The sequence below is a fragment of the Prenolepis imparis genome, unplaced genomic scaffold, assembly GCF_030444845.1.
Source record: "Prenolepis imparis isolate NDT839.2.m4 unplaced genomic scaffold, iyPreImpa1.0 SCAF_1, whole genome shotgun sequence".
In the NCBI taxonomy this organism is placed as follows: domain Eukaryota; kingdom Metazoa; phylum Arthropoda; class Insecta; order Hymenoptera; family Formicidae; genus Prenolepis; species Prenolepis imparis.
The window spans coordinates 26,834,417-26,852,185 of record NW_028141159.1 but is presented as its reverse complement, the minus strand read 5'-3'; the positions used below and the strand labels follow the sequence as shown (position 1 = coordinate 26,852,185).

The following is a 17,769-nucleotide window of genomic DNA, read 5'->3' as shown; positions in this document are numbered from 1 at the left end:
GAGAGCGAGAGCGAGAGGGAGAGCGAGAGCGAGAGGGAGAGGGAGAGGGAGAGGGAGAGCGAGAGGGAGAGGGAGAGGGAGAGGGAGAGCGAGAGCGAGAGTGAGAGCGAGAGCGAGAGGGAGAGGGAGAGGAAGAGGGAGAGGGAGAGGGATTTTGATTGATTGATTTTATTAGCTTTCTCAGCTATTTGTAAAATACAAATCTAATTTACATTAATTACAATATACTCCTTTAACTCTCGCTTAAACGCTTCCAGTTCTTCGATTCGTCTTATTTCAGCTGGTAAGGCATTGTACATTTTCACTCCCTCATAAAACATACTCTTCTGTGCACTCGTTGTTCTACGAAACTGTACTACAATGTCCCCAGCTTGCCGTGTCTGTCTTTCATTCTCTTTTCCCACTATTGTTAACTTATTTCTTAATTGATCCGGTGACATATTCTTTAAAATCTTAAAGATAAATATACACACATTATAATTCAGCCTCTGTCTTATGGACATAAACTGCAGCGCTTGCAGCATACTCTCCACTTTGGTATATCTATCACATTGCAATATGACCCTCATGGCCCGGTTTTGCGCTTTTTGCAATTCATTCAGTTGTGTTTCTCCCATATCAATTAACAGTGTCGCACAATACTCAAAGTGAGGCGCTATGATTGACTTATATATAATACATCTAGTGTATGCCGATATGTAGTTACCTATTCTATTTAAAAAACTCACTTTTTTCCCTATTTTCTTTAGCATATAATCACAGTGGTCCTTAAATCTTAACCTATCGTCAATAATTATGCCTAGATATTTCATTCTTTCCACACGCTCTATCTCCGTTCCATCCAAACATTTCAGTGTAATGTTACCTCTCAGTTCTTTTCGTACACTTCGAACTATCATATATTTCGTTTTCCCTGCGTTCATTTTTAACTTATTTGTATTCATCCATCTTTCCACTGTAACAAATGCCATATTCATTTTTCTTTCTAATTCCGCACTACTCCCTCCAGTCACATACACTAGCGTATCGTCTGCAAACATTTTTATACCCTCCGGACAGACTTTAATTATATCGTTTATATATATTATAAATAACAAAGGTCCTAATACAGATCCCTGTGGTACTCCATATTCTGTGGCCAATAATGTAGACCATTCATTGTTAAATCGTACCTGCTGTGTTCTATTCTTTAAATATGATCTTAACCATTCTAAAGCTGTTCCTCTAATTCCGTATTGATATAATTTCTCTAACAGTCTTTCTCTATCTATCGTTTCAAATGCTCGCTTGAGATCCATGAAAATTACCCCCACCATTTTTGCCTCACTAACTACCAGTTTCCATTCGTCAATGACTGTTTGAATCGCTGTTTCACACGAATACTGTTTTCTACAACCTGACTGATGTTCTGTTATAATACAGTTATCTTCTAAATACGCCTCAATTTGCTTTTTAACTACTAATTCTAATACTTTCTCGAATATTGGTAACATATTAATAGGCCTAAATTCACTTGCTTTTCTGGCTTTTTCTATTTTTGGAATCGGTATTATCGTAGACGTTTTCCAACCTTCTGGACAGCGAGCTTCCCTCAAAGAGTTATTTATTATATCAATAAATTCCTCTTTTATTACATAAAATACTGCTTTAAGTATATCACTAGTTAATCCCTCCTCCGTACCTTTCTTTTTTGGTAGTTTCATAACAATTTTTTGTAAATGCTCTATTCTAATCATCTCAAAATTTTCCATTATTCCCTCGCTTTCAATAACAAAAATAATTCTTTTACCTGGACTTCCTAACTTATCTCTACTTATAGATTTTACTATGTTCTCAATACTCTGTATATAATATAAATTAAATTTATTAGCTATATTGCACCCTTCAGTATTATCTAATATTTCAAAATCTATATTCTCTATTTTTTTTGTACCCGTTGGTTCGCCCCTTATTATTTCTTTTAAGGTTTTCCACATAGATGTCGGATTTCCCTTGTTATGATCTATCATATTTTCATAGTATTCTTTTTTCTTTGTCCTGATTAGTTTAACCACTGCATTTCTTTCGATTTTAAACTGTGACCAATTTTAATCCGTGTCATACAACGCTTTACTGTACGCCTCATCCCTTTTAGCCGCTGCTTCCCTTATTTCATCCGAAAACCACTTTTTCCCTTCCCATATTTTCGGAATTCTAAATTTTTTTCTAGGTGCTGTAGCATCCAACGAATCTACTATATTATCGACAAGTTTCTTCGCTCTCACACTGACATTCATATCTTGGCTTTTTCCTAATTTATTTTCCACTAATTTAATAAATTCATCTACATTAAACTCTTTAAAATTCCTAGCACTAAATTCTCTGTATTTATTATCAATTTTATTCGCATTAAGATCAACTTTTAACCACGCATGGTCCGTTATTTTAGGTTCATGAATTACTTGCACTTCTATTTTATTATTAGCGTAAATTAAATCTATAATTGTCTTACTATCTTTTGTAATTCTCGTCGGTTTATGTACATATTGTTTCATGCCTAAGCTCAACATTGTCGTTTGTAACTTCTTTGTATAAAACGAGTCCAACATAATATCTATATTAAAGTCTCCTATTACTATACATTCTCCCCGTATTATTAATTCTTCTATTATATCCTCCAGAAATCTCACGAACTTACCATGCGATAAACTCGGTGAATGATATATTACTGTTATCACTCCTTTATACAATTTATCTTTCACCTCAATCGCAGCACACCAACAATTCGCTTCTAACTTTTTTACTAATACTATCTCATATTTAATATCGTCCCTTACATATAAAAGAACCCCTCCTGTATTTCTGTTTTCAGCATCACATCTAATCATACTATACCCCGGTACGTTCACTTCACAGTCTTCAATTTCAGCAGTCACTCTGGTTTCTGATAACGCTATGAACGCAGGATTCATTTTCTTCATAATCTGATGCTGTATCTCGTCTTTATGCGCCATCAAACTTTGCGCATTTGTATATAGTATTAATTCCGTTTCCTTCTGTAGTTGCTATTTATCTTCCTCCCATCCGGCCCTCCTCTTCTCCTCCTGTATCGCCCTCTTGAAAGTCGGACATTCCGGATCAAGTGCGCCATGCTCATCATTTATTTTCAAATTGTATGTTTGAATCTTAAACATACAATTTATACATCTTTTCTTTGTCGCTGTACATTCACTCACCTTGTGATTTCCTGCACATTTGTGACATGTTTCATTACGCGTACAATTCTTTGCAATATGATAATAACCCCAGCATTTAAAACATCTTTTAATGTGATTGAATGCAGGACACTTTCTCCATCCTACATTCAGTTTCCCTTTTCTCAACATTACTTCATGAGTCTCTTCATCTGCTTCAATTATTACGATACCATCTTTTCCTCTTCTTCCGGACTGATCTTTCTCATTTATTTTCTCTTTAACTATTCTCTTCACTATTCGCATATGAATTCCTTCATTTTTCGCGTCAATTTTGTTCTGCTTCTTAATTGTACCTATTAAATCATCATCATTCAACTCCATTTCTTCCTCGCCAATATTGACATTTTTTATCTTAAGTTTCATCCGCGGTGACTCAGTAACGTTAAAATTCTCGCCCAGCTTGGCTTGTACTGTCGCCTTTAGCTTTTCCATTTCTTCTCCAGTCTCACAGCCGAGAATCACTGTTCCCTTACTTCCTTTTTTTAACTTCGTTATTCCCATAGCCATATTCTTGATATCTACCTTTTCTTTTATCAGTTTTTTAGTTGCTTCACTCTCCTGTTGCACCTTGGGTTTGACAATTATAATATTTTCTTTTTTCTTCTCTTTAACTGCTTCACTATAACATCTTTGAGCTCCTCCTGCCAGTCCACCCGCTCCTCCTTGTATAATTCTTCTCAAGTCTTCCAGTTCTTGTTTAATACTTCCAAATTCTTCTCGAACTATTTCCTTAACCATCATTTTAATTTCCTTCTTACATGCTGTTTCGTCTTTTATTTCTTTCACAGTTTTTACAAGCCAATCTATTTTTACGTCAATACTCGATGATCCACTCGCTCCTGATATTCTATTTCCACTGCTTGATGTAAACGAACCCGTAGATCCTGTAGATCCTTGTCTTTCCCTGCTGCTCCCCGCTGCTGTCGGTGCCTTCTTCATATCTGCTTCACTTTCAATTGTAAATTTCTCAAATGGGCCAGGACACGACACCAGTTCGCGATTTCTATCATAAATTTTATGTTTACTTGCACATCCTGGATGGTAAAACAGCTTAACACAAGACTTGCATGCAACAACCTGATTTTTTATTGCCTTCTTACATGCCGAGCATCGATACTCGTCATATTCATCGTTCATATCGATAATTATCGGCCGAAGCTGTTAATACCAGCATAGGCGGTCAACTACCTTTGTCCAAATTCACACGTCAGCGCTTTGTGTCCACCTTTAATGTCTACCTGTCGCGTGAAATCTCGATGCCTCATAGAAATATAACTCTCACGCTCACAAATCAGCATATTCCTGTTAGATAACACTCATGTCTATTCCCGGTCTATGCAACTATTACTTCAATACTTTTTCGCCACTCTCCCTCACTATATAACCACTTAAAAGTTATCACTTTTGCAGAGCGATGTTTGACACGTTTTCTCTCAGGGAAAGAGAGAGAGAGAGAGAGAGAGAGAGGGAGAGGGAGAGGAGAGAGAGAGAGAGAGAGAGAGAGAGAGAGAGAGAGAGAGAGAGAGAGAGAGAGAGAGAGAGAGAGAGAGAGAGAGAGAGAGAGAGAGAGAGAGAGAGAGAGAGAGAGAGAGAGAGAGAGAGAGAGAGAGAGAGAGAGAGAGAGAGAGAGAGAGAGAGAGAGAGAGAGAGAGAGAGAGAGAGAGAGAGAGAGAGAGAGAGAGAGAGAGAGAGAGAGAGAGAGAGAGAGAATGAATATGATTTGTGTGTAATACAAAAATATAAGAATTATAATAAATATAAGAAAAAATTATATAATAATAAAAATAAAATAATAATAGCAATAATATATATTGTTACGTCCGTACTACGTTCGTATTTCTATACGTCCCTGTATCCGTCTAAGATCATCGAGTCTTCCGTGAGATCGAGGAACATCGCGTTGTCAAGGCGTCGCTATGGGTTGTTTGTCAGCAGTTGTCTTCTGCTGAATCCGAGTTCCGCGGCTGTCACGAGCGGACGTATTCGGTTCTCTCGGTCTAATATTTCCCAATTCCCATTTATTATATTTCTTCATATCGTTTCTATAATAAAGGTCTTTCCTTTATAAACGAGAGCACGGTTATTTCACGGTGAGTGAACGGCGGTTGCGTGTCGCGGTCGATAGCGATCTTTCGCGGATTCGGTCCCGCGGACGTAACATTTTGGGGGCTCGTCCGGGATCGTTTGAACGACGAGCTACGAGCCGTAGTGAAAACACGAACATTGTAAAGTGAAAAGTGCCAGACAATCAGCACATCATGTCCTTGGTACATTCTCCGAGGATTACCCGATCTCAGGCTCCGCTTCGAGCAACGACCAGCGGAGAAGCTCGAGAGATTCCAGAGCAAACAGATATTCTACAAGCCGCTTTGGACGAAATTAGACAGCTGAGAGAGGAACGTCTTCAGCATCAGACTCGCTTCGAGATGATGTTGCAACAACGAGACGACGAGCTGCGCCGCATGGAGGAAAGATTCTTTGAGCGAGAGCGACAGCGAGAAAATCAAAATCGAGAAAACCAGCTAAGTCCTCTCCAAATTAGAACTAGAAATTCCGCGCGCGATAATTCTCCGCGTAATAATAATAACAATTTTGAGCTCGGGTATAAGCTCAAACCGGAGAATTTTGACGGGGGAGTGTTCCCTTGCGCGAATTTATTGCCCAGTTCGATCTCATAGCGCGGGCTAACGGGTGGAATTCGTTCCAAAAGACGTTGGCTCTCGCGGCTTGTTTGAGAGGAAAAGCGCGGACCGTTTTAGATGGAATTTCCGAAATCGAAAATTTAGAGTTCGCGGATCTAAAATCGAAATTAGAGTTACGATTTGGTGAAGGGCATTTAGCCCAGACTTATTATACACAATTTACTAATCGTAGACAAAAGAGTTCGGAAGATTTAGTTTCTCTCGGTGCAGATCTAGAGAGATTATCGCGTTTAGCATACCCGGAATGTTCCCACGAAGTTAGGGACAAAATTGCTTACGCACAATTCATAGCCGCGTTATCTGATGGCTTCCTAAAAAGAACTTTTCAATTAGAAAGTATTTCCTCGTTAAAATCCGCCATAGAAAGAGCAATGGCAGTTAAAGTTATCCAAGAAAATAGTTTTACAAAAAATAAAAATTATCAAAATGAAAATTCAGAAAATTATAATAAATTCAATAAATTTAACAAATATAATAAATTTAATAAATTCAATAAATTCAACAAATTTGAAAATAAACAAAAAAAACGAGGAAACAAAAGAGAAAGAATTTGGTAAAAAGAAATTTGAGAATAAAAATAAGAATTTTTACAAAAACGGTCCGAAAGCTAAAAAAGAATGCTGGCAATGCGGCGCTGAGGGTCACTTCCGTTCCGAATGTGCATCGCTTTCGGAAAACAAGGACTAGTCGAACTTCGCGGGGCAGGTTTGACTCATTGCGTGATTGCCCCAGATATTTCACAATGTTCTAGGATAAGTAGAATTAAAAATAATTTTTATTATAAGGGTAATTTAGATGGAAGAATCTGTCAGTTTAGAATAGATACGGGCTCCGATGTCTCCATTCTTAGTGAAAAATTTATTAAAGGACCTAAAGAATTTTTCGAAGCAAAGAATTGTTGTCGTAGATATTCTACGGGAGAATTAATTGAAGTCAAAAATAAAGTTAACGTTTTGATTGAATTAGGAAAACATGAAGTAGAGATTCCTATTATTGTTGCTAATATTTCTGACGATTGCATTTTAGGGATAGATTTTCTTAAAAAAATAAATTTAGACAAGATTTTTGAATCTCAATTTGGTAATCTCAAAAAAAAAAAAAAATAGAGATGAATTTCCTTGTTCGCGGATTATTAAAGAGAAAGTCCCTAATTTTCTTGAGACATTTTTCGGAGAAAATTCTAAAAATTTGAATTCTTCTCAAAAAGATATTTTTGCTGATTTCTTAATAGAATTTCAGGATGTCTTTTCTCAGGATTTAATTGCAGGGAACTGTGGAGTTTTAGAACATAACATCAAAGTTACGGATTCCAAGCCGATTAAACAAGCTCCACGAAGGGTTCCGATTCATCTCAGAGAGGAAGTCAATAAAATCATTAAAGAAATGAAGTCTCAAGGAGTGATTGAAGAGTCTCGAAGCCCATGGGTCTCTCCTGTTGTTATGGTGAAAAAGAAGGATGGCTCACTTAGATTTTGTGTCGACTATAGGAAGTTGAATTCTGTCACGGTGAAAGATTCTTATCCATTGCCTCGAATTGAGGATATTTTGGATCAACTTTCGGGAAATTCCTGGTTCTCTACTCTAGATTTGAAGAGCGGGTATTGACAAGTGAAGCTTGACTCCAAAGATAAAGAGAAAACGGCTTTCTCTGTAGGAAATGGATTGTGGCAGTTTAACGTCATGCCATTTGGACTTTGCAACGCCCCAGCTACCTTTGAGCGATTGATGGAAAAGGTTCTTCACGAAATTTTATCGAAGATCTGTTCAGTATATCTTGACGATGTCATTGTTTTTAGCAAAACATTTGACATAATAATAGAAAACCTGAGAAAAGTCTTTCTTCGCTTACGATCAGCAAATTTAAAATTAAATCCTAAGAAATGTTCGCTCTTGGGAAGAGAGGTGAAATATCTTGGTCATATTATTTCTGAACAAGGAATTACGACGGATCCTCAGAAGATTTCTGCTGTCAAAAATTGGCCTGTCCCTCAGAATAGAAAACAACTTCGAAGCTTTTTGGGATTCTGTTCCTATTATAGGAAATTTATTAAAAGCTTTTCTATGATAGCGAAACCGCTATTTACACTCACAGAACATCAAGTGAAATTTGAATGGAGTTCATCCTGTGAACAGGCATTCAATGGATTAAAAGAAAGATTAGTTTCTTCACCAATTTTATCTTTCCCGGAGGAACAAGGACAATATATTTTGGATATGGATGCTTCAAATCACGGAGTAGGAGCAGTATTATCGCAAGTTCAGGATGGTTCGGAGAAGGTCATCGCATATTTTAGTAGAGTTTTGAGTAAAGCAGAAAGGAATTATTGCATCACATGTCGGGAATTATTGGCAATCGTAGCATCTTTGAAATCATTTCACCATTATTTATATGGGAGAAAATTTCAAATTCGAACAGATCATATTTCTTTAAAATGGCTCTTATCTTTTAAAGATTTGGAAGGCCAATTAGCTCGATGGCTAGAAAGGTTACAACAATATGAGTTTGAAATAATTCATCGGAAGGGACGACTACATCAAAATGCTGATGGATTGTCAAGACGCCCTTGTTCAGAATTCGGTTGTATTTACTGCGCAAAAGTAGAATCGAAAAAAAATTCTGTTGCTAGGATAATTCTTGGAGAAAATAGTTTAGAAGAATGGCGAAATAAACAGTTAGAAGATTCTGTTATTTCGATATTCCTTCAAGGGAAAAAGATTAATAAACGTCCTGATTTACATGAGATTAATAGAGATATTTCCGCAAAAATTTATTGGTCTTATTGGGATGCTTTGATTGTTAGAGACGGAATTTTATATAAAAAATAGGAATCTCCTAATCTAAAATCAGAAATTTTTCAGATAATTGTTCCTAGGAATTTCATCAGTCAAATATTGGAGGAGGCTCATGATTCTGCGTCTGGTGGCCATTTTGGAGTAAATAAGATGTTGGAGAAGATTCGAAAACGTTTTTATTGGGCTACTTGCAAGAATGACGTAGAAGATTGGTGCCGTTCCTGTAAAGTTTGTGTGGCAAGGAGAGGTCCATCAGGAAAAGGGAAGTCGCCTCTTCAAGTTTTTGATACTGGATTTCCGTTCGAGAGGGTACAAATAGATATACTTGGTCCTCTTCCTACTACCACAAATGGGAATCGATACTTATTGGTGATTATAGATTGTTTCACCAAATGGGTTGAAGCTCTTCCATTAAAAAATTTTAAAGCGAGGACGATAGACGATATTTTTGTGAAACAATTTGTTTCTCGACATGGAGTTCCATTGGAAGTCCATACTGATCAAGGGAAATGTTTTGAATCAAAGATCTTTCAAGAAATGACACGTTTTTTAGGGATTAAGAAAACAAGAACGACTGCTTTACATCCGCAGTCAGATGGACAAGTACAACGTCATCATCAAACAATCCTTAATTATTTGGCTAAGTTTGTTTCAGAGGATCAGAAGGACTGGGATAACTGGATTCCGATGTATTTATTGGCCTATCGTTCTTCGAAACATGAAGCTACAGGAGCTTCCCCTGCTGAATTATACTTCGCACGAGATTTGAGACTACCCTTGGATTTGTTACGAGGAAGTCCTCCAGTAGATGAAGAGAATAGTTCTTCAGAGGAATATATACAGAGGTTGAAGAAGAAGTTGGATATTGTTCACAAAAGTGCTAGGCAACGTTTGAATCTACAATCTCTTCATTCTAAGATTCGGTATGACCGAAAAGTTAGAAAAATTAATTTCAACATTGATGAAGAGGTTTGGTTTTATAATCCTTATAGAGTAGGGGGTAAATCTCCTAAATTACAGAGTAATTGGGAGGGGCCCTATAAGATTGTAAAAAAGCTTAGTGATGTAGTTTTTGGAATTAGGAAATCGAATAAACATAAATGTAAAATCGTTCATTCGGATAGATTAGCTCCTTTTTATAATAGAAGATCAAATTAGAAATCGGAGCCAAGATAAATTAGATATAATTTAATTTTTAAAAGAATAATATTTTTCGAATTTCCTGTCGTGAGTTATTTTTCAGGTTGAGTTGAGTTTCATCTTCGATTTCTGAACGACGTAGTGAAGTTTCATCTTCCACTTGACAACAACACGAAGAAATTTCATCTTACTTTTCATAACAAGGGAGAGAGAGCAAACGGAAATTTTAAGAACAAGAAGAAGACGGAAAGAATTATTCAAAGGGACGAAGACTGCCTCACTCCGTGGTTATTTTAATCCGTGGTTTTTTCCCGGAGGCTTGGGCAAATGCCGAGGCAGGGGCTTGAGGAGTCCTCTTAGAAGGGCGTTGGGTCCACGGAATGTTACCCCTCTCTTGCTTGAAGATTTTCGAAATGAAGATTCCCAGGATTGGAAAGTCGTTTGGACCCAGGAAGGTGTGCAGTTCGTTTACCTTGAACAACAGTTCAGGAAGAACATGAAGACACATCAGGGACTGTAAAGCGACAAGATTCTTGAGAAGAATTCCAAACACTGAATTGATTGTCGGGACGACAATTTTGAAGGAGGGAACAAGTGTTACGTCCGTACTACGTTCGTATTTCTATACGTCCCTGTATCCGTCTAAGATCATCGAGTCTTCCGTGAGATCGAGGAACATCGCGTTGTCAAGGCGTCGTTATGGGTTGTTTGTCAGCAGCTGTCTTCTGCTGAGTCCGAGTTCCGCGGCTGTCACGAGCGGACGTATTCGGTTCTCTCGGTCTAATATTTCCCAATTCCCATTTATTATATTTCTTCATATCGTTTCTATAATAAAGGTCTTTCCTTTATAAACGAGAGCACGGTTATTTCACGGTGTACGAGTGAACGGCGGTTGCGTGTCGCGGTCGATAGCGATCTTTCGCGGATTCGGTCCCGCGGACGTAACAATATATATAAATTTGCGAATTAGTGAAGAGAAATCGGGATATTTATATTTATCACAATATTTATTTCATGAATATCATATATAATGAATATAATAGAATCTTATATTACTCTTACAATACATATATATATATTGGTATTTATACTTTCGCCAGAAAAAAATATATACTTTACATTGGATGCTTTCCATTTAGCGACACAAGTCGACACAAGCATCATTCTATCTTTGTTCTACATTCTATAAAAACAAAGATAGAATGCTGCTTGTGTCGACTTGTGTCGCTAAATGGAAAGCACCCATTGTTACGAGCAAATTTTTTCATATAACATTTCATACAGTAATATTTGCCGCAATGCCTCTCACTAAAATAATAAAACAACTATAACATTGAACAGAGAAAACTAAAATTATAGAATGCGAGAGATATGAAAATGTTCGACAAGAAAATTGACAATATGACATATAATTATACTAAGAAATCGATTTATGTGTTTTTTTATATTTATGTGTTTTTTTGCTCTTTTCTCGCGAATTATTCTCTAGAAAATGTAAACGTATCTCTCGATCGTGCTCCGGCAATTTGGTCCAACAACTGGTTCTCGTGTAATCGTCATCGCTATGATGACTTGAAAAGTAAAGTAAAAAATGTAGAATTATTTTATACGATTATATTTTCTATATATTTCTTTTACCTTTTATATACAACTATAGAAAAGAAGAAATATATAGAAAATATAATCGTATTAAATAATTCTACATTTTTACTTTATTTTTCAAGTCAATCATAGCGATGACGATTACACGAGAATCAGTTGTTGGACCAAATTGCCGGCGCACGGCCAAGAGAGGCGTTAACATTTTCTAGAGAATAATTCGCGAGAAAAGAGCAAAAAAACACATAAATATAAAAAAAACACATAAATCGATGATTTTATAACTCAAAAAATTAAAAAAATAAAGTAAAAAAAATTAAAAAATTAAAAATAACGCAAAAAAAATTATAATTCTTTGCTGGACTCCGATGGCTGGCTCTCCATTCACCACTGTGCGGGTATGTATCCTGGTGCTGTCGATGATGCGGGCACGTATCCTGGTGCTATCGGTGGTGCGGGCACGTATCCTGGTGTTATCGCCGGTGCGGATACGTATCCTGATGCTGTCGGTGGTGCGAGCACGTATCCTGATGCTGTCGGCGGTGCGGGCACGTATCCTGGTGCTGTCGATAGTGCGAGCACGTATCCTGGTGCTGTAGGCGGTGCGGGCACGTATCCTGGTGCTGTCGGCGGTGCGGACATGTATCTTGGTGTTGTCGGCGGTGCGGGCACGTATCCCGGTGCAGCAGACGGAATATACACAGTACGGCGGTCGGCGTACCTCCGCTGCCGCCCTCGTTCTTTATTGACCGCCTTTCGTACCGCATTACTAATGCGCTGCAATAAAAAGATTATTTTATAATTATATGTATAAATATATGTATAAAGAAGAAATATACATTATCGAAAAAATTACCTCTTTTTTCTCATGTACGTTTCGGTCCTGGTATTTTATTGTAACAGACACGCAAGCAATTGGCACAATGTAATATATATTATATAATATATGGGTACTTTCCGATTCACGCATAATGCACATAAAGTGACAAAAAATCTATAATATGCGTGACATGAACTATAGATTTTTTGTCACTTCATGCGCATCATGCGTGAATCGGAAAGTGCCCTATGTTACATTGTGTCAATTGCGTGCGTGTCTGTTGCAATAAAATACCAGAACCGAAACGTATATGAGAAAACAGACAATTTTTCCGATAATATGTACTTCTTTTTTCAATACAAATATATAAAATAAAGGCTCTGACACAGATAATGTAAAAAATAGATCAAGTATTCAGATCATGTACGTTTCAGTCCTGGTAATGTAACAGACATACACACGCAATTGACACAACAAACATCACTTGATGTTGATCTGACATCAGCATTGAAACATATGATCAGTAGGGATACTATGAGAGTTCTAACCCATGGGGCTCCGAGGGGGGCGCGGGGCGGGGGGGTTCTCCGGGGCGAGGGGGTATGACGTCATGCGGGGTGGGGGGGATCTTGTAGGCGAGGGGGATGACGTTACGCGGGGCGGGGGCGCTTATCGCGTATTGTTTTTCATAAACAAAACAGCGTATTGTATTACTTTGAATTATCTAACATGTTTTATTATAAACAAAACACCGCAAAGTGAGCGCCGACATTCGGCCACCCACGCGATACCTCCCCCACCCCTCCCCCATAAGGCGACGCGCTTTGGCGGTACTTCCACCCTCCCCCTCCCCTGCCCATATGTGACGTTTCTTCCTCATTGTTTAGGAAGAATTCTTTTGCGATAATTTTGCCGGCATTCGGCCGCCCTCGCGGTACCTCCCCCTCCCCTCCTCCATCTGAGGGGATCTTGGGAGGTCGCGCTTATCGCAATGAACACGTCGGGACGTGTTTTTTTCGCGGTAAAAGACCGTGTTGCATTACGCGCCGATATTCGGCAGCCTTTGCAGAACCTTTCCCCTCCCCTAAGCGGAATTCTTTCTCATTGTTTAGGGAGCGCCGATGTCCGGCCGCTTGAATTTTTATAAACAAAAATGAGCGCCGATGTCCGGCCGCTCTGTATCAAAAGCGATAACGCGATGAAGGGAGATCACCTTTCTGATATGTAATTAAACAATCCGTTAATCATGAAGAGGGGAAGAAATGATTAGACGAAATATAATAAGGACTGCTACCACTTCAAATCATAGTACGTAATTTGCAAGCGCACAGATACGTCGGTCGAAAAAAGAATAGCGGGTGCAAGTGCTCTATAGAACGTGATTTTAAAAAGTGTGAAAAAATGGAAAACATCGAGCAGACTGAACGCGACCTGTTGGAGCGGTCCCATCAAATCGCCACCTTGGGCGAGTATTTTGAATGGGCGCTGCGCTGCGAGGAATTTATCAAACTGCTCGAAGAAAACAGCCGTGTCAAGCGTCCGCGACTCTCCATTGGATATAGACAATCTTTGGTTGCTAGAATCGCGCGACTCGAGGGTGCAAAAACTCGATTGCAGAGACAGTTTATATCCAGTGGTGGTAATTACAGTGGCGACAATAACGCAGGAAGACTCGTTTGGCGAGAGATCGATACCGCGTTTGAAAATCGTATACTGACCGGTGCGGTGATTAACGCAGACTATATCGAACCGCGACAATTTTTGGAAGATGCTAGTAGTGTAGTACTCGAGCAAGTGCAAGACGTTATAAAAATACACAACTGTGTAAAAGTAAATACTGTGTTCAACGGTGAGTTTGTGACAGGTGATAAGCGCGCTAACAAAAGTATTAACACGAGAAATTATGAACTTTTTCGCACGTCCGATTTACGCGAGTGGTATGAGCGGTACGTCATCGAAACCACATTGACGTCTCTCGAAGAGTTTCAGGAACGTGATAGCGGATGGGCATTGTCACGAATCCTCGATCTTACGGTCAACGTCAACAAATGCAATCCTATGCGCGCGGGATGCCATATTAAATTACCGCGAAAAATTATGACGAAGAGAGCGGTAATTAATGTGATATCAATGGACAATGCGTGTTTCGCGTGGTCAGTGGTGGCCGCTCTGTACCCCGCTGAAAAATATACTGAGAGAACATCTTCATATCCGCACTATACGACGGTGTTAAATTTACAAAACATTGAGTTTCCGATAACGTTGAATCAAATAAAAAAGTTTGAACATGTAAACGATATCTCAATCAACGTCTACGGCATCGAGAGGAAGAAGGATTATCAATTCTTCCGATACGACTCGCCGATCAGAAAAAAGAAAAACATGTGAATTTGCTGTACGTGGAGAAGGAGGACGACAACGTTGGACATTTCGTGTATATCAAAAATCTGTCTCGCCTCGTAAGTTCGCAACTGAGCAAACACAATGGTCAAAAATATATCTGCGATCGGTATGTATATTTATTGCAAATTATATAATTGTAAATAAAATTGTAAATAAAATTGTAAATGAAATTGTAAATAAAATTGTAATTTTTTTTCACAGATGCTTGCACTTCTTTAATTTGAGCGAAAAGTTGGAGGCTCACATTGTGGACTGTGGAGAAATGAATGACTGCGCTATCCGGTTACCAAGCGATAAAGATAAGTGGCTCGGCTTCGACAACTACAACAGAAAGGAGCGGCTTCCGTTTGTAGTGTACGCCGACTTGGAGTGTGTGCTGAGGAAGACATCGGAACACGTGTCATACTATCAACATCACGAGGTATTTAGCGTTGGATACTATGTGCAATGCTCGTACGATGAAACATTATCCGCATACAGATCTTATCGCGGTGCCGATTGTGTCGCGTGGTTCGCCAACAAACTCGAGGAATTAGCGCATCGCATAAAGGGTATTTTGTCTAATAATGTCCCCATGATAAATTTAACATCAGACGAGTGTGAAAAATTTCATAGCGCCACGCAACGTCACATTTGTGAAAAACCGTTTGCGCCGGACGATAATCGAGTACGCGATCATTGTCATTTGACCGGGCGATACAGGGGTCCCGCACACTCAAACTGTAATCTAAATTACAAAGACTCTTATGTCATTCCTGTAGTTTTCCACAATCTATCCGGTTATGATGCACATTTTATCATAAAAGAAATAGCTACCGCATACGAAGGACGTGTAGATGTGCTTCCAATAACAAAAGAAAAATACATTTCATTTACAAAGACTGTCAATAGTACCGACGACGACGACAAAGATCGGAAAGCTTGCATAAAATTACGATTCATCGATTCATACAAATTTCTCAGTGCTAGTCTTGACAAATTAGCATCTTTTCTCGATAAGAATAAGTTAAAAATTTTACGTTTTAATTTTTCCGCATTATCCGCTCACAATTTCGAATTATTGACGCGAAAAGGTGTCTTTCCGTACGAGTACATTGACTGCGTGGACAAGCTGCAGGACACGCGTTTACCGCCGCGCGAATCGTTTTACAGTTCTTTAACCGGTGACACTGTATCCGAGAGCGATTACGCGCACGCTGAGAACGTCTGGAATCGATTCTCCCTTCGAACTCTTGGCGAATATAGCGATTTGTACTTAAAAACTGATGTCTTGTTATTAGCAGATATTTTTGAAAATTTCCGCGACACTTGCATCGCGAGTTACGGACTCGATCCTGCGTATTATTATACTCTTCCCGGGTATACATGGGACGCGATTCTAAAACATACAAATATTACGTTTGAATTGCTTACCGATATCGACATGGTTATGTTTATTGAACGGGGTATACGCGGTGGTCTAAGTCAATGCTCCAACAGATATGCGCATGCTAATAACAAGTACATGCAGTCATATGATTCATCGAAACCATCGTCGTACCTTATGTACTTCGATGTAAATAATTTGTATGGATGGGCAATGTGTCAACCATTGCCTTATGCCGATTTTCGATGGGTCGAAGACATTTCAAACTTTGACGTTAACGCGATCGCTCCGGATTCGCTCACAGGTTATATTCTCGAGGTTGATCTAGAGTACCCACAAAATAAACACAACACACACATTGACCTACCGTTCTGTCCGACGCGCGACAAGCCGCCCGGCAAGCGGGAAGATAAGCTCCTCGCGACGTTATATGACAAGAAGCGTTACGTCATACATTATCGCAACCTGCAGCAGTGTACACGTCACGGTCTTCGTATCGTAAAGATACATCGCGTATTACAATTTACTCAATCCGCATGGCTCCGCGATTACATCGAACTCAATACAAAATTTAGAACACAAGCGAAAAATGATTTTGAAAAAAATTTGTACAAATTGATGAACAACGCGGTATTCGGCAAAACTATGGAAAACGTTCGAAATCATGTAGATGTAAAATTATTGACAAAGTGGGACGGACGATACGGTGCGGAAGCGATGATCGCGAAACCAAATTTCCATAGCAGGAGCGTCTTTTCGGAAAATTTAATTGCCGTTGAATTACGTAAACTAGAAGTAAAATTTAACAAACCAATCTATGTTGGTATGTGTATACTCGATATATCAAAAGTGTGTCTGTACGAATTTCACTATGAGTACATGTCACCGCTCTATCGTGAAAGATGTCGGATAATGTACACCGACACCGACAGTTTAATATATCACATCGAGTGCGACGATGTGTATGAGAACATGAAACGCGATATCGCTAGATTCGATACGAGCGATTATCCAATTGACAACGCGTACGGTATAGCGCATGCAAACAAAAAGGTGCCAGGCTTGATGAAAGACGAGAATAACGGTGCGATAATGTCAGAATTCGTCGGGCTTAAAGCAAAAATGTACGCGGTGAGGGTGGACGGCAAAAAAGACACTAAAAAAGCAAAAGGTGTCAAAAGTAATGTCGTAGCGCGTAGTATAACATTCGACGATTATACGCGATCCCTGAATGAAGAGATTGAAATGACACGTCAACAGTCATGTATTAGATCGAAATTGCATGAAGTGTATACCATCCGCGAGACAAAAATTGCTCTAAGTCCGTACGACGATAAGCGGTATATTATACCTAATTCGACCGACACATTACCATGGGGACATTACCAGATACCCTTATAAAATATAATGTAATATAATGTGTGTGTGTGTGTGTGTGTGTGTATGATATATTGTTATGTAACATATGTGTAATATATTGTAACGATTAAAGGAAAGGATGTATTAATAAAGATTTTGTATTTCATATATTTCATGTATATTTTATATATTTTATACGTTGTACACATTATATTTTTCTTAAAATAAATAGTCAACTCATACTCGTAAAACGCTCCAGCGACAGATGTTTTGCGATAGTCCTCGAGTAGATAGCTTACGGGATTAGTACGCTGCACTTTAACAATCTTAAAAACCTCCGTCGTCCAATTT

General features: G+C 38.6%; 1 protein-coding gene across 1 annotated transcript; it reads left to right on the top strand.

Moving 5' to 3' along the window:
- The first annotated feature begins 16,884 nt into the window (after nucleotides 1-16,884).
- LOC145938862 (uncharacterized) lies at nucleotides 16,885-17,460 on the top strand. Its single transcript, XM_083042681.1, has one exon. It carries the CDS (start codon nucleotides 16,885-16,887, stop codon nucleotides 17,458-17,460), a length of 576 nt encoding a protein of 191 aa, XP_082898807.1.
- Nucleotides 17,461-17,769: the final 309 nt, after the last annotated feature.